Here is a 22,964-nt window from a genome sequence, read left to right on the forward strand (position 1 = left end):
CTTTTTTTTTTTCTTTTTTTCTTTTTTTTCTTCTTTTTTTCTTTTTTTTTTCTTTTTTTTTATTCTTTTCAAATGACCAAGTCTTCTTTACAAATAATTTATAATTTCATCTTTATTATTGTAATAATTCATAGTAATTACGAAGTTTAATTGGAATTGACTGTCCTTCACCTATAACTCAAAATCATCTATTTGGCCTATAATTCACAATCAAAATAGTTTTTAAACACGAATCAAGGCTGACTAACGTGAATTTATGACGATAAGATGACATTTTAAGCCAAAAAATAGTATAGAAAACTATTTTTTTCTTTACAACATTGAAATAACTGTTTTAGTGTATTACCTCAAATCCACATAAATAGGCCTCCTAAGTCAATAGAATCAAAGAAAAAAAAACTACTCCAAAACATGACTACATTTCTTACATTCTTTTGGATGATCTTCTTTGTTTCGACTTTCTTTCCCACCGTGTCCACTTCCACCTTATTGTTTCAGGCACTCTTGATTCATCAATTATTCTTTTGTTTAACTCAAATTTGTGTATTTAATTACTCCACTTTCTATTGTTGGATGTGCGTAGGGATTCAACTGGGAATCATGCAACAAGCAAGGAGGGTGGTACAATTCACTTATCGGTGATGTACCTGACATCGCCGCTGCCGGAGTTACACATATATGGCTTCCACCTCCCTCTCACTCTGCTGATTCTCATGGTCTCTCTCTCTCTCTATTCTAGGATTTTTTTTCACAGTGCTAAAATTTTAAGAATAAATGAGTGAAAAATATATTTATATATGTATAAAGTGGAAAAACAAAAAATACAATCTTATTTACTACAATAACATGGCCATAGAGTTGACTATTACGCCAACTTTCATTTACAAGTTAGCATCTTCTCCTATTTTAGTTTATTAGTAGTATATTAGATTATTTGAAGTGTTATAATATAACTTCCGTATCTTCTTCACATTTGGTATGAACACGAGTTTTAAGAAATGTAAAGAATTATGGGTTGGAAAAGTTAGTAGAATATAGAATTTCCTTTTTTATATTAGTTTTATAATAGAATGTGAGTGAAGTGAGTTAGTGGAATATGAAACATACTTACTACTTATGATAAAAATAAAATGTCTCTTATTGTTGGACGGATTGAAATGACAAAGTGTGACTCTGGACAAAGTTAATTCCATCCATAATTTAGGAAAATTTACTAAAATTTCAATCTTAGACTAATTCTTATCATTTGGACATTAATGAGGACAAGAAATTTGGTACTCCAATGACTTTCAAAATCAATAATCATAAGACCATCCACTACGCTGTCTCTATACCGTCCCTTAAACCGTCCTTTAAATACTATTTGACCACTATTTGAGGGCCTCACTGTCCTTTTTTCCTCCATGCCTTAACTAAGGGACGGAACCTGCAACGCTCCGTCCCTTAATTACTATTCATTCAATTTCATTTTTTATTTTTTTTCCAGCCCAATTCAATTAAAACAAACACACTTTATTAAAAACACACTTTATTAAAAAACACACAACATAAAAAAACACACAACATAAAAAACACACAACATAATTTAAAATACAAATTTAAAGAAAAATAAAAAAACTACTCCGCCGGCTAATCATCCTCCGGAGGCGGTCGAGGTTGAGGGGGAGTCGGAAGGCCAAGTTGTGCTGCCATATACACAATTCCGTTCCACCAGGCCGTGAATTGGGCGTACGAGAAGCGGGAAGTGTCCGCCATTGTGGCGGTCATGTACGCCACCATAAGTGTGTCCGAGCCTCCCCGCGAGCCCGATCCTGAGGCCGGCTGACTTGATTCGCCTCGGCCCTTCCTTGCTCTAGCCGCTTTCGCCGCCTTCGTCCCTTGCGGCCGACGGCGCCCACTCACGGATCCTCCAGCATCGCCGACCGTACCCGCAAACTCCTGGGATTCAGCCTCAGGTTGGCTGATGCCCTCAGCGGTGTCACCATCAGACGAGTATTGACCACTCGCCGTATGCTTCGTGCGCTTCGAGGTTGAGCCCGAGGTGGAGCGAAAACCGCCGGCCCACCGTTCCTCGTCCTTGACGGCCTGCCAAACATCAGCAAATCTGAATTGATGACGTTCGTCCTGGTAGTAGGCGCGCAAAGCGGACGTCAAAATGTCGGTTGCCGTTGCGCCTCTTTGGTAGCGCGCCTCTTCGGCCGAGTAGATGCCGCAGAATTTTTTGACCTGTCGGTCGACTCGGTCAAAGTGAGAGAGGAGCATTTTAAATTTGCGCTTGCGGAAGCCGTTCGGCTTTATCTGGTGGTAGACCTCGCAGACCTTTTCCCAGAAACACTTCCGAGATTGTTGATTCCCGACGATGGGATCGTACGAGACGGTGATCCAGGCGTTGTACACCGCCAGCGTTTCGAGGTTGTTGTACGGATGTCGGCCTAGATCCTCTTTCTCTTCTTCCTCTTCCTCCTCGTCCTCGCCCGCCTGGGGTTGTACACCGCCTCGGCCACCTCCACTGCCTCGGCCTACTCCCGGCGTGGGATCAACGGGAAAATCCTCCCGGATATGGGATAATCCCTGCGAATACCGCGGGGCGGAGGGACGGACATATGCATCAAGGTCAAAATTGGGTGGTTGGTACTCCCATGGCGTCGCCGAACCCTGGGTCCCCGGCGTTGACGAACTGGAACCGCCCAATGTGTTGATCATGGTCTCCCAATCGCCGAACGCGTTGAGATCTCACCCGCTAGAGCCGGAACCGCCGTAGTTGCCGTTGCTGTCGCCGGACATCTTGAGTTTTTTTTTTTTTTCTTTTTAAAAATTAACTTCATATATTTATATCATATATATGAAGGAAGAAATTACAAATCAACAGTTTATGAGTATTTATAGAGTAAAAAAATTTAAAAATAAAAAAATTTAAAAAAAAAACAAAAAAAACGGTATTATTACCGTTACAATTTTTTTTCTTTTATTTTTTTTAAAATTCAAATTTTAAAAAAATATTTATTGCGTCAGCACGTGACGACGCCCACTCGCGGGCCGGCAAGTGGGCGTCACGCACGATGCCGGGTCGCGCCACGTCGCTTAGGCGCGTGGCGAGACAGCCCGTCTCGTGGCTCGACGGGACGAGACGCGGGACGAGACGCGGGACGGCGCGGGACGGGACGGCGAGCTGCAACGCGTCGCGCCGCGGTCCCGTCTCTCCGGGACGGGACGCGAGACGCCGGCGAGACGCGTAGTGGATGGTCTAACGTTTTTGAATTTGTTCTGAATTATTGAATGACAAAAAAAATTACCTCGCGTGCAATTTATTGTTGATATTTTAAAACTAAATCATGTTGTTTTCTTCATTAAATAATAATCGTTTTTGATATCAACCATTAGTCAACATGCAATATTTCTTGTGCAGGGTATCTGCCGGGAAGGCTATACGACCTCGACGCATCAAAATACGGCAACGGCAGCGAGCTCCGATCACTAATCAAATCCATACACGCCCACGGCATGAAGGCCGTGGCCGACATCGTGATCAACCACCGCACGGCCGAGAAGAAAGACCGCCGAGGGATCTACAACATCTTCGAGGGAGGCACACCCGACGGCCGCCTCGACTGGGGCCCGTCCTTCATATGCCGCGACGACAAGAAGTTCTCCGACGGCACCGGCAACCTCGACTCGGGCGAGCCCTACCCGATGGCTCCGGACATCGACCACCTCAACCCCCGCGTCAGGGCCGAGCTCTCCGAGTGGCTCAACTGGCTCAAGTCCGACGTCGGCTTCGACGGCTGGCGGCTCGACTTCGTCAAGGGCTATGCCCCCCGGTTCACCAAGTTCTACGTGGACCGGACCCGCCCGGACTTCGCTGTTGGTGAGATCTGGAACTCTCTCTCCTACTGGAATGACGAGGAGCTGGCGTATGATCAGAGCCGCCACAGGAACGAGGTGGCGGCGTGGATGAAGAAAGCCGGCGGGGCGGTGGCGGCCGTCGACTTCACTACCAAGGGGATCCTTCAGGCGGCGGTGGAGGGGGAGCTGTGGAGGTTGAGGGACGCTAAGGGAAGGCCGCCGGGGCTCATCGGTATAAGGCCGAAGAGTGCTGTCACGTTCATCGACAACCACGACACCGGATCCACGCAGAAGCGGTGGCCTTTTCCGCCGGAGAAGGTGTCGCAGGGCTATGCTTATATTCTTACTCATCCTGGCGTTCCATCTGTGGTACGTGTGTATGTAATTCTGTTTTTTTTTTATTTGAAGGTGCTCAAGACCCCCTAAACCCCACAGAAAAACACTTCACCCCCACCCGTCCCATAAGAATAACACATTTTTTAATATGTAATTGGTTAAGTAAAAGAGCGAAAAAGAAAAGATAATGAAATTAATATCAGTGGATCGTGGTTTAAACGTTTCTTTATTTTAGAACTAGCCTAACTTGAAGGAAGAATATAAAATGGTAAAATTGGTCTATTTGTATAGGACATAGAGAGTATATCTGATCGAGAGTCGCAAATCGAATTTTTTCTGATAGGATAAGTAATTAGAAAAGAAGAAGAATTTTGTTGGGGGTGCTGAAGTCCCCCACACCCCTAAATATGCAAGAAGGAGAGCAGTTTATTGATTTGGTTGGGGGTGCTGCAGCTCCCTCGAATCCGGGAATAAGATGAAATGGTGCATGGTTTTCTTTGTTTTGTAGTTCTATGATCATTTCTTTGAATGGGGGAAGAAGGAAGAGATTATGAAGCTGAGCGTGGTGAGGAGGAGGAATGGCATTGGTGCGGGCAGCAAGGTCGAGATTCTGGCGGCGGAGTCGAATCTTTATGTGGCAAAGATTGATGGTAAGATCATCACCAAGATTGGGTCAGAGATGGATCTAGGAAACCTAATTCCTCCGGATTTTAAGGTTGCAGCTGATGGTAATGATTATGCAGTTTGGGAGAAGCTAGCAGCTTGAATTTTGTGTGTTGTAAACAGAATAAGATGCAAGTTTGAATAGGATTTGCCATTTTATTTGCTTTTACATATGTTTGGTATCCAAGGCTAGGCCCGTGTTCCTTTATCACGGGCCATCTTGGACCTGATGAATTGTATTATAAAACTGTGTGGATTGGACAGCCCATATGGAGTATGGGTTTGTTCTTAATTATCCGATGGCTAAAAAATCTGATCGCTTACGTGCAATATATTGTGATGTTTTTATTAATCAAATCACATTGTTTATTTGTTAATAGACGGCATCGTTTAACATATCAGTGATGACGTCAACATATAATTTTATAACTATCATACTGTATAAAATATGATTTCATCAAAAAAATCATTAAAGAAAATTTGCGAATAAATTCAAATTTCATAGTTATCTGATTTTTAAAGTTGTAGAACAAACTAAAATTTTACTAAATTTCATCATTTTTTTGGCAAGTTGTCCATGAATTAATGAGTAAATATCCAATGTTTCTTATGTAGGGTATTTGCCGGGAAGGCTGTATGACCTCGATTCAATGAAATACGACAATCACGACATAATGATTAACCAAAACTACGAAGTGTGGAATTGTTCTCATTTATTCGATGGCGAAAAAACCTGGTCACTTACCTCCATTTAATATAAAGGATAAATAACCAAAAAAACCATGAAATTTGGTCAAACTCTGGTCTATCCCGCAACTATTAAAAATGACATCATTTAATACACTTAGTCAATTATATCTTCAATGTCTACATAAGTACGCGTTACGTTGATAAATTCACAAATATAGCATGCTGTAATTTTTTTTTCATGGGAGAATTGAGAAAAATATCAAAGTTATGATACAATTGGTTATTATTTAAAGTTACAGGATAGACCAGAATTTGACCAAACTTTATAATTTTTTTTTAGCAATTATCCCTAATATGAATTCATTTCAGGTATGTATATATATCTCATGATTCAATAAATGATCTCAAGCGTTGGTGTTTGCTTTTGAATTTTCAGAATATACTTACATGATATGGATATTTGAGTATCGTTATTTCCTTTTCTGTACTTTGTTATGTAAATTTGAATACTGGAGTACAAATTTAAAGAGAATTAAATGAAGATAACAACACAAATTTATAATATTCTCTGAAACTATCCGTTGGAACTTCAAATCAGTTGATTAATTTTTATTTTGAAATTCATCCATAACCCTAGAAATCGGAAGCACTGAAACTCCAATTTCAAACTTTTCAACTCCCGCTCCTCTCTCTCTACGCCGTCACAATGGGCGCCCACCCCAGCAGAGATTTGGATCTCTCCGACTCCGAATCCGACACCGACTCTCACGAAACCACGCACCAGGAATCCGATTCCGAAGAAGCCTACGCCACGCCGTCGTCGAACCCCTCCGACCGGAAGCGCGACGACCCCAAAACGCCGTCGTCAATCGACGACGTCGAATCGCGTCTCAAAGCGCTCAAACTCAAGTACAACAACAACTCCACCGCTCCGAATTTGAAGAACGCGGTGAAGCTCTACCTCCACGTCGGCGGCAACACCGCCAAATCGAAATGGGTGGTGTCCGAGAAGGTGACTTCCTATTCCTTTGTGAAGGGGGCTCCCAACGGCGAGGAGGAAGACGACGAATACGACGATGAAGGCGGATCCGACCCGAATGCCTGCTGGCTTTTGAGAATCGGGTCGAAGGTGAGAGCTAGGGTTGATGAGAATTTGCAATTGAAGGCGTTTAAGGAGCAGAGGCGTTGTGATTTCGTCGTGAATGGTGTTTGGGCGATTAGGTTCTTCAGCGCGGAAGAGTGGGATTGTTTCACTAAGAGGTATCAGGATTGCTTGTTTGAGAATACCTATGGATATGAAGCTAATGATGCTAGTAAGCTGAAGGTATATGGAAAGGATTTCATTGGATGGGCGAATCCTGAGGTGGCGGATGATTCGATGTGGGAGGATGCGGAGATGAAGACTCCTCCGAGCAAAACTCCGGTGAGACGAGGGAATGATTTGACTGAGGAGTTCGAGGATGCTGCGGTGAATGGGGGCGCTATTCAGAGCTTGGCTTTGGGGGCTTTGGATAACAGTTTCTTAGTCAGCGATTCGGGGATTCAGGTTGTTAGGAATTACAGCCATGGAATTCAAGGGAAGGGGATGTATGTGAACTTTGAGGAAGGTAAATTGAGTGGTAGGAAGGGTGCTAATGCGACTCCGAGGAAGGCTCTGCTCATGAGAGCTGAGACTAATATGCTTCTCATGAGCCCTATGAATGAAGCTAAACCGCATTCGAAGGGCCTGCATCAGCTTGATATAGAAACTGGGAGAGTTGTGAGTGAGTGGAAGTTTGAAAAGGATGGAGCTGACATTTCGATGAGAGATATCACTAATGATAACAAGGGGGCTCAGATGGATCCCTCAGGGTCGACTTTCTTGGGATTGGATGACAACAGGCTGTGTCGTTGGGATATGCGAGATAGGAGGGGGATGGTCCAGGATATTGTGAATGAGAGCACGCCTGTGTTGAATTGGACTCAGGGGCATCAGTTTTCGAGGGGGACTAATTTCCAGTGCTTTGCAACGACTGGTGACGGCTCTATTGTTGTTGGATCGCTAGATGGGAAGATTAGGCTGTACTCCGTCAGTTCCATGAGGCAGGCCAAGACTGCCTTTCCTGGCCTCGGCTCACCTATCACTCATGTTGATGTTACCTTTGATGGGAAGTGGATTTTGGGAACCACTGATACTTACTTGGTCCTCATATGCAGTCTATTCACAGATAAAGATGGTAAGACCAAGACGGGTTTCTCTGGCCGAATGGGGCATCGGATTTCAGCTCCGAGGTTGTTGAAGCTAAATCCTGTGGATTCGCACATGGCTGGCACAAGCAAATTCCGCAATGCTCAGTTCTCGTGGGTACGTATGCATGTTAATCTTCTCTTGGTGTTATTTTGGTTAGATTGGTCTTAACATTTAATGTTGATGTTGTTTGTTCATCTTTAATAAGATAGTAACTGATTGGTTTCTTTTTCTGCTTTCCATTTAATTGGCACATTTGATGTATACTAATTTGGTGGTTTAGATGTGTTGATAGATTTTGTAAAGCTTTCAGAATGAGAAACTTAAGTGCTGCGTTTAGCTTTGCATGATGGTGATTTGGGTTTAGCCTTTTTAGCAAAATTTTAGGGTCTTCATCATTTATTGATCTTGTTACTACTAGACATGAGATGTTGGATTTGAAATCTTTTCTAAATCCTCTACCCTTCTTCAGAAACATGTGCAAATTAAACCCTTGTGAACTAATTACAAGAAGGTTTGCCCAATATCCCTTCACACATATTCAGTTAAATATCAATGTCGGATAGTTTATTCCGCATGCATTAATGTATGCATTTTTATCATATTTGGTTTGCCACTTGAAGAATGCATGAGATGCTTTTATCTTTCTTGAGATGGTATGCTGCAAGAAACTGATGCTAGAGATGTCGTTTAATTGCTCAGGTCACGGAGGAAGGGAAGCAGGAGCGCCACTTGGTTGCCACTGTGGGAAAGTTTAGTGTTATATGGAATTTCCAACAGGTGAAGGATGGATCTCACCATTGCTATCAAAATCAAGTAGGCCTAAAAAGCTGCTACTGCTACAAGGTTGTCCTGAAAGATGACTCGATCGTTGACAGTCGCTTCATGCACGACAAATATGCAGTCAGCGACTCACCTGAGGCACCGCTTGTGGTGGCAACCCCCATGAGAGTCAGCTCCTTTAGCATCTCCAGCCGCCGACTGCAGATGTAAAGAAGTTCTATCTATGATTGATCAAGCTTATGTACTTTATAGGAATATTTATGTATTAGGTCATATAAGAAAATATTGACCTTAAATCTGTTCTAGTATGTGAAGATTCTCAAGACAAAAATTTGCTGTAATTGGTTGCTTCTAGCAATCTACTTTCTTGTTGAATGATAATGTCTTTGCATAATACTACCATAATAACATTCCATGTAGGATGCACAACAACAAAATAAAAAGAAAAAAGAAAAGGATAAGTGGGGCCATGCTATCATGTTTATCATCCAGTTATAACTGAAGCTCTTCATTATTTGTGGACCTTGTTTTTTGTATTCCTTTTGCCAAGTATTTTAGCAACAAGTTTGAAACATGAGGTAAGAAAACGATGGAGATAGCTGTGGGAAGAGGAATTCAAACGTTGGCTCACTGTAGCTTCTTCCCATTCACTGTAAAAACCATAGACAGAACTTCCTTCACCAGATCCAACAATGGCTGGCTTGCAAAAAAGGGGCCAGGTTCTGCCCCGAGCCACCAGCGGGTGGTGGTAGTTAGAGCTCAGAACCGGCCCACATGGCTCCCCGGCCTCGACCCTCCACCCTATCTCGATGGAACGTGAGGCCATGTTTGTTGAGTAACCTCTTAGTGCTTGTACACACTACATCAGTGCTCTTTTTAAACCTCTGCATTCTTTATGTATTCATGTAGACTAGCTGGAGATTTTGGGTTCGACCCCCTCGGGCTCGGTGAGGATCCTGAAAGCTTAAAGTGGTATGTCCAGGCTGAGCTAGTTCATGCCCGGTTTGCCATGGCTGGAGTTGCAGGGATTCTTGCCACTGATGTAAGTCACTAATGTTACAACCATGAATTTCATTCAGTTTCAACAGATGATCATCAGATTTTCCTGCAGTTGCTACGCGTGACGGGCATAAGCAACTTGCCCGTTTGGTACGAAGCCGGTGCCACCAAGTTCAGTTTTGCTAGCACCAGAACTCTCATCATAGTGCAACTACTCTTGATGGGGTAACTAAAACTACTAAGTACTAATCCAGTGCTGTTGTATTCTGACAACGACTTCTTAACTCATATTTGTGTGGTGCAGTTTTGTAGAAACCAAAAGATACATGGATTTCATAACTCCTGGCTCTCAAGCCAAAGAGGGTTCTTTCTTCGGATTAGAAGCTTCCTTCGAAGGGCTTGAACCCGGGTAATCTTCATCTTCATCGCGTCGAAAAGAATCTTTTTTTGTGTTTCTGGTCTCTAGCCTTGATATTTCACTGAATCAAGCAGATATCCTGGTGGCCCGTTGCTCAATCCACTTGGACTAGCAAAAGATATCAAGAATGCTCATGAATGGAAGCTTAAAGAGATAAAAAATGGTTCTTGCCTCCCCTCTCTCTCGCTCTCTCACACACATCTTCTTTTCCATCTGTCTCTAACACTTGTTTTTCTGTGTAGGGAGATTGGCAATGGTGGCAATTCTTGGAATCTTTGTCCAAGCAAATGTCACACATGTTGGCCCTATTGATAATCTCATCCAACATCTTTCTAACCCTTGGCATACAACAATCATTCAAATAGTTTTTGGATCTAAATCTTGATGCTTTTGTGATAGGGGAATGAATTCTTTCAATGTTTCGTTGCAATATTTTGATAAAAGTGGTCTGATTTTCTTGCATTCTCATTTCTCAAGAATCACTAAAATTAACAAGTCTGATGTATATAGAAACAAAACTATGAATATTATTAATGAATCAAAAAAGTATGAAAGTCTTATTACAGAATCCAATCCCTCATGGCCACCCCAAGATATAATTACAAACTGTAAAACCCCAACAAGTATTAGGGGGGAAAAAAAAGAAAACTTCCGATCAGAGCAACCTATTGTGTACACAAAACAATACTGCTATACAAATATAGACGTTTTTGTCAAGAATGGACAAGGTGATTCTGAGGAGAAAACTCAATTCCGAGGCAGGCGATTCCGATCCACGAGCAATACGTGGGGAGACGATCACGACGACTTGGACGACCTGGATGACGACTTCTTGCTCCAGAACCTGAATATTCTAGGGATGATGGATCTCTTCTTCTTCTTGGCAGGTTTGGCATCCAGAGACATATCCATTCCTGTGTTGCTCGTGGCCGACTCTCCAGCTTTCCGCCTTTGCTCATGCTCGGCCCTCCACTTACGCAGCTCTTGTTCGACGCCTAGCTTCCCTTCTTTGGCTTTCTCGGCTTTCTGCAAGGCAATCTCCAAGGCGTTCTTTCGTTCAGCCATTTCGCGGTTGGTTTCCTCAAGCTTCTTCAAGCTGTTTATCTCGGACTCCTTAGCTACCTTGATCTCGACAAGGGCAGCAGCGATGCGTGCGTTCGCCTCCTCCTCGGCCACATGGGCCTTCTTGCTGAGTTCGTAGTATTCTTCTAGCGAGAGCGTTACTCTGGCTGGCGAATCCTCCTCGTCGTTGCTTTGAGTAGACTCACTCTCTGACAATGCCTTGATAGCCGCGAGTGCCAACTTCTCAGAAGCTCTAGCTGCTTCGATTTCCTTCTTAGCTGCACGCAATCTGCTCTCCATGGTACCGGCTCCCGCTTTCGCCAATTCTGCTTCTTCCTTCGCCTTTCTGAGCTCGTCACGAGCAGTCTGAGCGAGGGACTTGGCTTGATCAGCCTCTTGTCCAGCCTTTTGCAGGTTCTTTGGAAGATTCACCATTTTCTCTCTGTTATCTTTCTCCTTAAGCTGAATGAGCAAGATTTCGGATTCGGTCCGGTTCAGCTCGGTTTCAAGAGACGCAACAGCAATCGATGCCATTCCCTCCCTTTGCCGAGCAGAAGCCAGTTCTGCCTTTTCCTTTTTGAGTTCTGACTGCAACGATATTGCGGCCACCTTCAAGATGGAAACTTCTTCGCTCGCTTTCTCAAAATTGAGCTTCACTTCTTCGAGTTCCTTCTTAGCTGCGGAAAGAGCTGCTTGGATTTGACTCCGGTTTGATTTTACCGTTTCATTGAGCACATCTTCGAAATTTACTGCTTCGCCAGATTCCTCTGTTTCGAGGTACATTGCCAATTCAGCCTTCAAATCTCTCAGCAAAACGGTTGCAGTCTCCAACTTGGACCGCAAATCCTTTGACGACGCAGCCTGCTGCCTCATCTTCTCAAGATCCTCCTCAGCTTGCTTCATCTCCTTGTCCCAGTTGAGCATGTCCTGTTCTTTCGCCATAGCTGCTCCGATTCTGTGCTCCTCCGCCTCCAGATGTGCAGCTTGTGCAGAGTCCAAAGACTCTTTTATAGTGATAAGCTCGATTGTCAAATCCTCTACGGACTTCTCAATCTCTTTCGACTTGGCAATAGCTTCTTCTGCCTTCTTCACATATGCATTTTTCTCGGCAACCAACAGGTTATAGTCCCGTCTGAGCTGTTCTAGCTCATCTTGAACGGACTTGAGTTCTGCAACGGCGGTTGCATGCCTTGCTTGGGCGACCTCAAGCTGTGCCTTGGCGGCAACGCTGGATTCATCGGAAATCCCTTGCTCCAGCTCTTCGACCCTAAGCTTTGCAAGCTCGGAGTCCTGCTTCGCCTGTTCCTCTTCTGTCTGAGCTCGTTCAAGATTGAGCTTCAGCTCTTCAACAAGTCTCTTAGTGCTGTCTAGCTCTTTCAGAACAAAGAGTTTGGCCTCTTCCGCATCCTCGGATTGCTTCTTAAATAACGGCATCTCCACTTGAGCTTTCTCGAGTTCCTCTTCTATGGTTTTTCGCCTCTGCACACAGAGAAGTTAGAGAGGTCCACACAAAATTTGAGAGAGGTTACAAGGATAATAAGATCATACCTCGACAGCCTGCATACGGTGGGCTTTCCAGTCGACGATCCCACCAAACTTTGAAACAGCAGCCTTCACAGATTCGATAGGTACAGTTGTATCAATTTGGCCTCTGCTGAAGTCGATGCTCTTTGGTGTTCTAGGCGTCCTAGGTGTCTCGGGTTGGTCAGAGGATTTCTCGGTCTTGTTCGGAAGGGCAATGATTCTGAGGCCGGCCTTTTTTACTTGAAGATGCCCGGATGAAGCATCACTTGGTGAAACGGTTAGGAGTGTGGCATTATTAACATCTTGAGGGATACCTTCTTTATTCGTCTCCTCCTCGACTGAGAGAGTGGCGTCTTCGACCACATCCTCTGTTGAAGCCAATTCAGGAACGGTCGTGATTTCTACAGCCGTTGCTCCTGATGCAAGAGGCGCATCCTCAATCAAAACTTTCACGCCCTCCATCCTCCTGCAATGGCAGGGTCGTTACTTGTCTGAGCACCTGCAATCCACGGAACCATAAAGTGTAAGGAACAGATCCAAGGTCGTTACTTGTCTGAGCACCTGCAAGGTTTCAACTTGATTGAAAATTACAAGAAGAAGGTATACGAATGTGGCTGCACGACAAAGAATCCCTAACCTCGTCATCTATTCTACAAGATTCCTTCAAACGCTTCGTTTTGAGCACGTGCCAGGAACGAAACAACTGTATGATAATATCCCAAAAAGGAATTCTACAATGGAATGGTGTGATCCTTTTCAACTTGCCATATCAGAATCTCTCCTACTATACTAATTCATGTTTACTCAAAACTAGAAACATCATAAATCAAAATCCCAATATCTGCACCAAAGAATGCTAATGCTAATGCTAATGATAATTATGAAAACTCAGATTCATTAATTCATTTCCTAAAATACAATCATCCTAATTTAAACCTGCAAATGCTTCATCATCTGATTCTTGCAAGACAAACCACAAATATACATCCCAAATCCCATCGATAAACTATTAAAGAAACATTAAAACACAAAACCAAAGCTGCAAATTCCATTAATCCAAACAAAACTCAACCCATAATCTCTGAATTCCAAAGCCAAACTGAAATGGTCAATTCATACAAAAACTGACACAAACCAAATCAAGAACCGATTTTTACTACAGCACAATCATCACATAAACGAACAAAAGCAGACACATAATCGAGAGAGAGAGAGAGAGAGAGAAAAGGTTACCAAGAATCACCAGAGCAGAAACCACAAGAGACAAAATGTCAAACGCGGGAGCTATAAGTTATTTCCAAAATATGGCCCGAAAAAGCAGGAAAATTATCATTTTCCACCTCCAAATTATTACAACCCTTCCTAAAATCACTCAACACCCAAAAATAGCAAAATTTTATCAAGAAAATATGCAAATAGGCGTAAAAGTAGTGGTGTAATAACAAGTGTATGGAGCCTAGTTCTTGAAACAGTCAGAGAAGAAGGTAATCCACTAATAATTCGTTAAGGGAGGCCCATTTTAAGGAAAATTGGAAATCCGATATTAATGTGAGAAGCAATAAAACATTACTCGTTTTTTGTCAGTTTGTTATTAATATTTTAAGGCTGAATCATTAGTTAATGTAATGAAAAAAAAATGTAATGAAAAAAATAAAGTAGCCGACCATACGGAATTAGAATGTACATTTATCATTATTCTGACCATACTGAATTAAGTAGAGTGTACATTTATCATTATTCTATTGTTTATATTTGCTCGAATATTGTGGAATATATATAGGCCAAATATAATTTGAACAATAATTTATCTTATGCGCATCTTGAATAGTAGCTTTCCCTCGTTATAAAAAAATAGACGTGTTAGCCATGCTATATACTCCATATAGTACTGTACTTTATTAGAATAAAAAAGTTTTTATTTTAAATGCATTGTTGAATTTCGTATTGCTTCAGCATAATAGTTATGTCGAATATTTATATGACTAATTCCTTAGAAAATATGGCACGTAAGTAAATCATAATTGGTTTATGGTAATGTATAGTGTTGATCTTTTAATTTCGTCGATAGGCTCTAAAGTTAGAGATGAAGTGAATTTCTTGAGATTTTCAACACTCTCTCTTAAGTTTAATTAATTTATGGTGGACTTAGGGTTAGGCATCAACCATTTTACTATCAAGCTAAATCACACAAGTATTGATAGTTTAAACTCTCTTCAGAAAGATTAGCTAGAAGCATGGGTATTGACATTTCAAAGTATTAAATCAAAATTTGAAGCCTATAATTTAACTTCGTACTGTTACTACATAATTGGAGAAGAGATGATGTCAAAAAAAATTATTTAATTTAAATAAATTCTATAAAATGTTTCAAAACCACTATAGTTTTTGAAACACCTGGTAATTTTCTGCCATATATACGTGTTTGTTATCTAGGCTGTCTAATAGTACTTCATTTATCTGCCATTAAATTTCTCATATTATTATTTTGCAATGTCCATGTCTCATTTTTTACTTCCATAATGATTAAATTAGTCATTGAATCGAAGTTCGGTATAAATGATTAATTTAAGCATCAACTTATGCTCCGTTTGAAAGCTCATTATGATTTAGTTCACTTGATTACAAGAAAATTATATTAAGCTCATAAAGTAAATAAATTTTCGACTCTATTTAATTTTTTTACATCCCTATCCTATCAAAAGGGTAAAGTATGTCATAATCTTATGTTATAGTCAAGCTAAAATCATGGTAGACATAGTTTATCAATATATATTTTCTTTGTTGGTATTTTGGGGTTTAATTGTTACGACATATTAACATTATCTCTCTCTAAACCATTGAACGAGTTTTCATTTAATATTACAAATATTCCAATTAAATCCCCATATTCTTATAATATTCGTAAGTATTTGGGATACATATATAAAGACTAACTAGCAAATATTCCAGTCACTTGTAAGCAACGGCAAATTCGAAAAACAGATATTGTGTATATAGTGAAAAGGGTCAGAGCGTTGTAATACAATTTTTGTGGATGACAGGTGAATAATGAAAATAAATCATAATTTCGATTGATTGAGATAAAATTGTCGCAGTTTCAGTGGATAACAACTACAAAAACTGATAACCAAATCGGATGGTTAATTATCGAATCGATAGGCATGAAGTATTAATCATAAAAATGAATTATATATCAATTAAAAATGAAATATAAAAATTAAACCACCATCTTTTAATTCTCTACAAATACTTAAATTATGAGAAACAACATATACACCCTTAACTTCTATCTCTCCATGCAAAAAAAAATTATATTAATACATAAAAAAACCCTAAACAAAAAAAAATACAAATTTCCACTAAAATAATATTTCATCTCGTATTTCATTATCATCAATGCACGCCTCGTCTCAATAATATACAAAAATGTCTACGAAATGAATTTCCTAGGATCAGTAACATTGAGCCTCCAATGATAATCCTCGAACCCTAATTCTCCGGCGACCTTCCGATTCCACTCCAATTCGATCTTGCGCTGGTCGGAGAGGCGGCAGAAGCGCTGCAGGGTCTGGGGCATGGCGTCGTGCACGTCCCACCAGCGGCGGTGGGCGTGGTCGCTGGCGTAGACGTGCTGGTCGGCGATGTCCCAGTTGCAGTCGTAGTCTCGGTAGCACAGCCACGGCTTCAGCCCGAGGTAGTGGATCGAGTACAGCTTCGGTGGGTCCGACAAGAACAGCTGGTTCTTCACGCCGGCTTCAACGGAGGAATTGGACCAGAAGTTTTTTAGGAAGTTCACGCGCCGGGGGAGGCGGTGCCACCACACGAAGATCTCGTTTAGGAAGCCTTGGTCGCCCCCGTTGTACGATATTATCTCCTTGCGCCGCCGCATCAGCATTCGGAATGTGCAGTTTGATGGCTCAAGCACCATGATTCCTGCCGGAGATATTTAATTATTTATGGATGACACACAGTTTTAATATGCAATTGGTAAAATTAAAAAAAAAAAGAAAAATATATATTACAGAGTTACTATAAATAGAAATTGGACTAATTTTGTTTGACTTGGACAAAAAAATGATTTTTCATTGACAGGTGAAAAATGATAGTCTCGCCTTTTATTTTTATTTAACAATATTAAGGACAAAAAATTAATGTGCTCCATATATCAATGAATGATTATGAAGTCAGAAAAAATCTTAATTATAGTTTGTAAATCATAGTCAAAATAAGAATAAAAAAATTTTAATTGAAACAAAACGCATGAAAATCTTTATTTTGAAGAAATTAAATTAAATGAGGTGGCGATTCATGACATACCGGAATTGAATATGTGGGCGTCATTGCCAGTAGCTGACATCTGAGGGAAGTTGAAGAGAATATCAATGTTGCGCAACACTATAATGTCGGCATCAATGAAGATGACTTTGTCATAATCAGTGAGTTGCCACAAACGGAACTTGCTATAGTTATATTCATTGTACGAATATTTCTCTGCCCTCGGGTTCCGGATCCGTTTGATGAAACGGAGGGTCCACCCGGCTTGCCTCAGTGCAACCCGCGTGGGCTCAGAGATGGATGTGTCTAGGAGGAGGACTAGGTCACGCTGAGTCCCGGTTCGGATCAAGCTTTGGGCCAAGGTTATGGCCCCACAAACGTACGATTCAGAGGAATGGAGAACTGTGACGTAAGCTTCTCGTTTTCGAGATTTTACTGTTGTGGCTTTGAGTTTTGATATGTCGTATCGTTCGTTGATCGCTCCTATTGTTGTCAGACTCAAAGTTGTTAGTGAAGAATAGACTAACAAGTAACTTCACAATCAAGATGTGAAAATTAGGTGAGCTGATTTCTCCTTTTTACTAACATGTGGAGCGATATTGATTTGTCAATTTGAGTAAAGACTAATAATTTGATATAAAAGTGTTTCCAACCACTAAATGATTAGGAGCAGGTACAAACAACAACTACTGAAAATGAAATTTCATCTAATTCTAAAAGAATAATTTCTTAGTCAATAATTATTACGCAAAACGATGAAGTGTAAAGCGCCTGTAGCTCAGTGGATAGAGCGTCTGTTTCCTAAGCAGAAAGTCGTAGGTTCGACCCCTACCTGGCGCGGTTTAATTAGTTTCCCTTTTTTGGCAATTATTACAATACAGTATTATTTTTGTGAAAATTGAATGTTATTATTTCGAAAATTATAAATGATAAAAGCCAACTACTAATAACGTTTATACTAAGTGAAACTAAATACAATTATTTATGTATGAATGATGATAATATTACTATAACTTCACTCCAAAGCATAATATCACACTAATGTAACCACTAATAATTTTACTCAAATGTTCATTTAACTCCAAATGTGTATTCCAAATAATATTTTAATATATACATGCGTGGACGAAGTCGTTGAAATTATTTCCAAAATACCTAAGTCATTGAAATTCATTTATTTACCATAATATTTTATCTTCTCCCTTAATACTATAATAACGCATGCAAAATTGCAAATGCATGATCAACGTCATTCTACAAATTAATTTTATTTCAAAAAACATAAATCGAAAACTAAATATCATTTGCAGCTAGAGATGAAAGCGAAAATTTGTTCAGATCGGATTTATATTTTCTAAATTTCGAGTTTGAAATATCAGGATAAGTTGTTTTCGAGATTCCAATTAAAAACTTGTTCCGATTGGAATTATATTTTTTAAATTTCAAGTTACGAAATTTCTAAAATAAATTATTTTTGAGATTTCGCCTAAACAAAATGCAAAATGTACCTTTTCCCCATAGAGGCAGAGCCAAATCGCACGAACCAACCGGCAAAGAAACCTTTTGCTCCAACCGGCGCATCTCCGGCCGGTAGAACCACCACTTCCCCTCCTTCTGCGCCACCTCCTCGCACCGGAAAAACTCCGGCATCGGCGGGCACTTGCTCAGCAGCACCACCTTCGCCCGGCCGCCCCAATCCCGCCTCCCCCGCCTCGCCGCCATGTTGGCCGCCGCCAAATGCACCTGCAGCCGGAACACGTCACGGCTCCACCCCTCCTCCGGCTTCCGGCACGGCACCTTCGCCACCACCACGTCAACGTACCCGTACCCCTCCCACTCCGGCATCGGAATCTCCGGGCACCTCGCCCCGGAATATTCCTCCTCCTCGTCGATCCACTCCGGAAAAATCGACTCCCACCGGAATTCGGCCGGAACCCTATCGAACGTCGCCGGAAAAATTTCTCCGTAGTTTCTCCACTCCGTCACATCCTCGTCCTCCATGTTAATCATCCCAATCTTCAATCCGCCACCGATGCTGTTTAAAAAACTCGGAATCTCCCTCTTGATCAGCTCCCTTCTCGGCTTCGTCTTGCCGCCGGCGACGGAACCTTCTAGAACCGCCTTCATCATAACCCCGCTTTCGCTTTTATCATAAAAAAAAACTAAATTGATATTCTTCAAATTAAAAAAAAACACTAAATTTTTTGTTGAAAAAATAAAATTAGCTCACCTTCTTACCTTATGGTGGCAATCGAGTAGGGAGCAGCGGACCAAGGAGGCAGCACGGTGGTGATAATCGGAGGCGGAGGGGTAGAGGAGGAGGCCGGCGTAGACGACTAAGAAGAATGCTAAGAAGAAAAGATTGATTTTTACAATGAGAGATTTTGGAGAAGTAGACATTATTATTTTCTTCAATGCCATGGTTTGTGACACAAATTAGTGATTTATAAGTCAAGATTTGGATGGTGAATGTGAATGATTGTGTTGGGATTTATACACAAAATGAATTTGTCTAGAATGTGTAGAGAGGAATTTAATTTGAGTTTGGAAGTTAAGTGTTTTTTTGGGGAGCCAATGAAAGAGGTGCATGTAGTGAAAGAGGGGTTTCTTGGCTTTGGAGAAAAAGGGAGAGATGATGATAGGCTTTTGAAATATGAGTAGTTATAGGGTTTTGTTATTTCTATCTAAAGTTTTTTTTTTTTGGCAATGACTTGCCGTTTTTGTCCTAGACTTGAAGTTACAAGAACCTATGTTTGATTTGTTTAGTGCTCAAAATTATAGTATGACGATGCCAATTGACTATGATTCATTGTTTTTCGAGTTTTTCTCAAATTAAAATACTTCTTAAATTGTGATTTGGAGTTGGCTAGTCGTCAATCGGGTAGCTGAGTGGATGCCCATGTTTCAAATTTTGTAAATTACTACTACTATACTATATTTTTATTATTTATTAGTATTAGGAAAATTTGTGAAGCGTTATGCGTGTATATATATATATATATATATATATATATATATATATATATATATATATATATATATATATATAGGGTCATGATCTATGGCAAACACCCCTTAACCAAATAACTAGAGAACAAATAATAGCCACAAGATCAAGAAAATCAAGGGCTAATATTAATACATGTGATTTTGGAATTTAAAGGAGAAATTAGTTCCATCTATCAAAATTTACTTCACAATAACAAGGAGGGGTATAATGGTCATTGCACAGAAAAAATTAGATTACCACCACTGTCAAAAAAATGGATAGCAGTAGCAGTAACACACTATCACGGAGATCTACACCGCCCCTTGCGACTCTCACCGCGTCGGCACCACTGTCACCGCTACCTCTCCCACCGCCGCAACTCCTCTCTCGTGGTGGGGCTAGGCGTCCTGTGGTGGGTCCCCGCCCGCGCCGCCACGCTCCAGCTCTGCGTGCTGCCCAACTGCCACATCTTCCAGCTGTACCACGCCCCCCACGGTGCTCTGCCGCTTCCTCTTCGACCCCGACGTGATCCTGGTGGGGCTGTGGAACCACAGTGACGCGGCGATGCTGATGCGCTCGAGGTGGGGGAGCTTGTGGATGTGCGGGAGCCGGCGCACGAGCTGAGGGGGTGCCGGCTGGGGGCGTCGATGGGGGAGCTGGCGGATGAGGTTTTGGGGATTTACTGGATGGGGAAGGATAATGCGGTGGGAAGGAGCGACTGGGAGGATGAGGATCTCTCGTGGGAGCAGGTCGAGTATGCGTGCCATGATGTGTTTCTTTCTTATTTGATCACTATAATCATGGATTAAGTAACAAATGTTTGTTGCAAGGAGCACCTGATTACCAAAATCACCATCGATACCATACTTCCAGTAGCTACTTTAGGATTTATGAGATTGCAATTCAGTCAAATGAATCAAAAGACTTGTACAAATAATGCTAAAAGTTATGTGTTTTGTAAACAACAGTGAAGTAAAATAATGCTAATAGTGATGTGTTTTGTAAACAACAGTGAAGTAAAATAATGGTAAGAGTGATGTGTTTTGTAAACAAGAGTGAAGTAAAATCAGAATAAGAGTGATGTGTTTTGTGAACAAGAGTGAAGTAAAATCAGAATAAGAGTGATGTGTTTTGTGAACAAGAGTGAAGTAAAATCAGAATAAGAGTGATGTGTTTTGTGAACAAGAGTGAAGTGTTTTCTGAACAAGAGTGAAGTGTTTTGTGAACAAGAGTGAAGTGTTTTCTGAACAAGAGTGAAGTGTTTTGTGAACAAGAGTGAAGTAAAATCAGAATAAGAGTGATGTGTTTTGGGAACAAGAGTGAAGTAAAATCAGAATAAGAGTGAAGTGTTTTGTGAACAAGAGTGAAGTGTTTTGTGAACAAGAGTGAAGTGTTTTCTGAACAAGAGTGAAGTGTTTTGTGAACAAGAGTGAAGTAAAATCAGAATAAGAGTGATGTGTTTTGGGAACAAGAGTGAAGTAAAATCAGAATAAGAGTGATGTGTTTTGGGAACAAGAGTGAAGTAAAATCAGAATAAAAGTGAAGTGTTTTGTGAACAAGAGTGAAGTGTTTTGTGAACAAGAGTGAAGTGTTTTCTGAACAAGAGTGAAGTGTTTTGTGAACAAGAGTGAAGTAAAATCAGAATAAGAGTGATGTGTTTTGTGAACAAGAGTGAAGTAATTGAGTCATATTTGATCATTAAGCTGATTATTGGGTTATTGCCATATTAATGTTTATCCAATTTTGTTTTGACGTATTCACAGTACAATGTAGTGTCACATACACATTACTGAAATATTTCGAATCATATCCATCTTCTTACTAATACGTCAAATTTCTAACTACAATTAGAATGGGACCTTGAATCATGAAAAAAAATATGTGGGGTCTTAATTGATGGGCAACAAAAAGAATCAGAAAAATTGGAATCCCTTTATAAGGTTTCAAGGTCATTTTGCTTCACAGATAAATTCAAATCCCAATTGAAAGTGTTAAGATTACTCAACCTAATCGGAGATGGTTTATTGCGAACGAAGAAGATGAATGGAATCGAAAATATGATTCGAACTGATCGGCGAGAGATTACAGTATGGAATTGGGGAAAAAGCTTCAGCCGCACAAGCTATTATTCATTCCGCCGATTTCTTTGATTGCTTGCCGGACGACGTCGTCTTTTCTATTTTCGGCAAATTGCAAGACGCGAAATCGCTGTGCCTGTCCATGTCCACCTGCAAGCGCTTCCGATCCATCGCCCCACAGTATGTAATATAGTTATTTAAATTTCATAATGTAATTTCCTAAAATACCCTTGGCCTATTTTATATAATTAAAATAAATAATATTTGTTCCATTAAGATGTGTGGCTGAGATTTGTTCTCTAGTTATACACTTAAGATTAGTTATATCTTGATCACTACCCTATATATATATGCTTCTATATTTTTGAAGTTGTGTGAAGTTAAAGTATTACTCCCTATATAAATATTTTATTATTACCGGCAATCAAACCATCGTATGTTATTGTATAAAGATTGTCTAAATAAAATTTATAACATAATTGAAGGAAATAAAACTGCTAGAGAAGTTAATTACTAGGAAAAGTAATTAATTATTAAAGTCAGCACCAACATTTATCTCGGATAGTGTAGTTGTACTACTATATATATGGCTTTTATGTATAACAGAAAAATAAAATAATACAGTGGAGTATATTGTTTCAAAATGTTATAAGTATATAGTAACGACAGTAGTTGAATTAATAGTGAACTTCTCGTCGTTTATGCATATAAAACCAGTGGAGGTGATTCTAATCTGGTTAATATAGTAGTCTCCTCAATTTTAAATTAATTAGATTATTATATATGTTTATATAAGTTTTGAAAATAGGAAGAACTAAAAGTGGGTAAACTTTATTATATGAATGAATATACGAATCTTGCAAGTAGGATTTCGGCAAATACCAACAACTTTTAGTTGCTCTGTCAACTTTACAATTGTACACCAAATCTTTTGTATTTCAATCCCCCATTGTATAAAAAAAATACAAAATGTGTGTCATATGCACATCTCATCATTAACGACGAAGGCAAAATTAGTTCACAATTTCATATACGATCGATAAATAATTTTTTTAATTATCATACATTAATATGTAA

The 22,964-nt window shown here is 40.4% G+C and overlaps 5 protein-coding genes and 1 non-coding gene across 7 annotated transcripts; 4 read left to right on the plus strand and 2 right to left on the minus strand.

Annotated features, from left to right (window-relative positions):
• Nucleotides 1–400: 400 nt before the first annotated feature.
• Nucleotides 401–5,164, plus strand: LOC121792834 (alpha-amylase-like). Its single transcript, XM_042190953.1, has 4 exons — nt 401–498; nt 584–716; nt 3,407–4,212; nt 4,688–5,164. The coding sequence occupies exons 1-4, from the start codon at nt 412–414 to the stop codon at nt 4,943–4,945; spliced, it is 1,284 nt and encodes a 427-aa protein (XP_042046887.1). The 5' UTR covers nt 401–411; the 3' UTR covers nt 4,946–5,164.
• A 981-nt stretch (nt 5,165–6,145) lies between these two features.
• On the plus strand, nt 6,146–8,936 carry LOC121766603 (protein CYPRO4-like). The gene is made up of 2 exons (XM_042162889.1): nt 6,146–7,876; nt 8,462–8,936. The coding sequence occupies exons 1-2, from the start codon at nt 6,239–6,241 to the stop codon at nt 8,750–8,752; spliced, it is 1,929 nt and encodes a 642-aa protein (XP_042018823.1). The 5' UTR covers nt 6,146–6,238; the 3' UTR covers nt 8,753–8,936.
• A 163-nt stretch (nt 8,937–9,099) lies between these two features.
• LOC121792837 (photosystem I chlorophyll a/b-binding protein 5, chloroplastic-like) lies at nt 9,100–10,421 on the plus strand. Its single transcript, XM_042190956.1, has 6 exons — nt 9,100–9,358; nt 9,452–9,584; nt 9,654–9,766; nt 9,846–9,950; nt 10,034–10,122; nt 10,202–10,421. The coding sequence occupies exons 1-6, from the start codon at nt 9,132–9,134 to the stop codon at nt 10,342–10,344; spliced, it is 810 nt and encodes a 269-aa protein (XP_042046890.1). The 5' UTR covers nt 9,100–9,131; the 3' UTR covers nt 10,345–10,421.
• Nucleotides 10,422–10,493: 72 nt separating this feature from the next.
• On the minus strand, nt 10,494–13,881 carry LOC121792836 (protein WEAK CHLOROPLAST MOVEMENT UNDER BLUE LIGHT 1-like). Its single transcript, XM_042190955.1, has 3 exons — nt 13,779–13,881; nt 12,570–13,044; nt 10,494–12,500 (listed from the first exon to the last, which is right to left on the minus strand). The coding sequence occupies exons 2-3, from the start codon at nt 13,005–13,007 to the stop codon at nt 10,758–10,760; spliced, it is 2,181 nt and encodes a 726-aa protein (XP_042046889.1). The 5' UTR covers nt 13,008–13,044; nt 13,779–13,881; the 3' UTR covers nt 10,494–10,757.
• A 1,853-nt stretch (nt 13,882–15,734) lies between these two features.
• LOC121792838 (UDP-glucuronate:xylan alpha-glucuronosyltransferase 2-like) lies at nt 15,735–19,478 on the minus strand. Of its 2 annotated transcripts, none has more exons than XM_042190957.1 (4): nt 19,051–19,478; nt 18,329–18,963; nt 16,863–17,303; nt 15,735–16,478 (listed from the first exon to the last, which is right to left on the minus strand). In XM_042190957.1, the coding sequence occupies exons 1-4, from the start codon at nt 19,239–19,241 to the stop codon at nt 15,976–15,978; spliced, it is 1,770 nt and encodes a 589-aa protein (XP_042046891.1). In that variant the 5' UTR covers nt 19,242–19,478; the 3' UTR covers nt 15,735–15,975. The 2 variants fall into 2 exon arrangements, with proteins under 2 accessions (XP_042046891.1, XP_042046892.1); XM_042190958.1 differs by having other exon boundaries at nt 19,059–19,200.
• TRNAR-CCU lies at nt 17,588–17,660 on the plus strand. Its single transcript has one exon. It is a non-coding gene; the product is annotated as a tRNA-Arg (tRNA).
• Nucleotides 19,479–22,964: the final 3,486 nt, after the last annotated feature.

The sequence above is a fragment of the Salvia splendens genome, chromosome 2 (assembly GCF_004379255.2).
Source record: "Salvia splendens isolate huo1 chromosome 2, SspV2, whole genome shotgun sequence".
NCBI classification, from domain to species: Eukaryota; Viridiplantae; Streptophyta; class Magnoliopsida; order Lamiales; family Lamiaceae; genus Salvia; species Salvia splendens.

Coding starts and splice junctions, on each gene's coding strand:
- LOC121792834 (XM_042190953.1), top strand. CDS start 412: ATGACTACATTTCTTACATTCTTTTGGATGATCTTCTTTGTTTCGACT. Junction 717..3,406: donor TCACTCTGCTGATTCTCATG/GTCTCTCTCTCT, acceptor TTTCTTGTGCAG/GGTATCTGCCGGGAAGGCTA. Junction 4,213..4,687: donor ATCCTGGCGTTCCATCTGTG/GTACGTGTGTAT, acceptor TTTGTTTTGTAG/TTCTATGATCATTTCTTTGA.
- LOC121766603 (XM_042162889.1), top strand. CDS start 6,239: ATGGGCGCCCACCCCAGCAGAGATTTGGATCTCTCCGACTCCGAATCC. Junction 7,877..8,461: donor GCAATGCTCAGTTCTCGTGG/GTACGTATGCAT, acceptor TTAATTGCTCAG/GTCACGGAGGAAGGGAAGCA.
- LOC121792837 (XM_042190956.1), top strand. CDS start 9,132: ATGGAGATAGCTGTGGGAAGAGGAATTCAAACGTTGGCTCACTGTAGC. Junction 9,951..10,033: donor TTCGAAGGGCTTGAACCCGG/GTAATCTTCATC, acceptor TGAATCAAGCAG/ATATCCTGGTGGCCCGTTGC. Junction 10,123..10,201: donor GCTTAAAGAGATAAAAAATG/GTTCTTGCCTCC, acceptor TTTTCTGTGTAG/GGAGATTGGCAATGGTGGCA.
- LOC121792836 (XM_042190955.1), bottom strand. CDS start 13,007: ATGGAGGGCGTGAAAGTTTTGATTGAGGATGCGCCTCTTGCATCAGGA. Junction 12,501..12,569: donor ACCGTATGCAGGCTGTCGAG/GTATGATCTTAT, acceptor CTCTGTGTGCAG/AGGCGAAAAACCATAGAAGA.
- LOC121792838 (XM_042190957.1), bottom strand. CDS start 19,241: ATGGCATTGAAGAAAATAATAATGTCTACTTCTCCAAAATCTCTCATT. Junction 17,304..18,328: donor TCTGCCTCTATGGGGAAAAG/GTACATTTTGCA, acceptor TGACAACAATAG/GAGCGATCAACGAACGATAC. Junction 16,479..16,862: donor CGCCCACATATTCAATTCCG/GTATGTCATGAA, acceptor TATCTCCGGCAG/GAATCATGGTGCTTGAGCCA.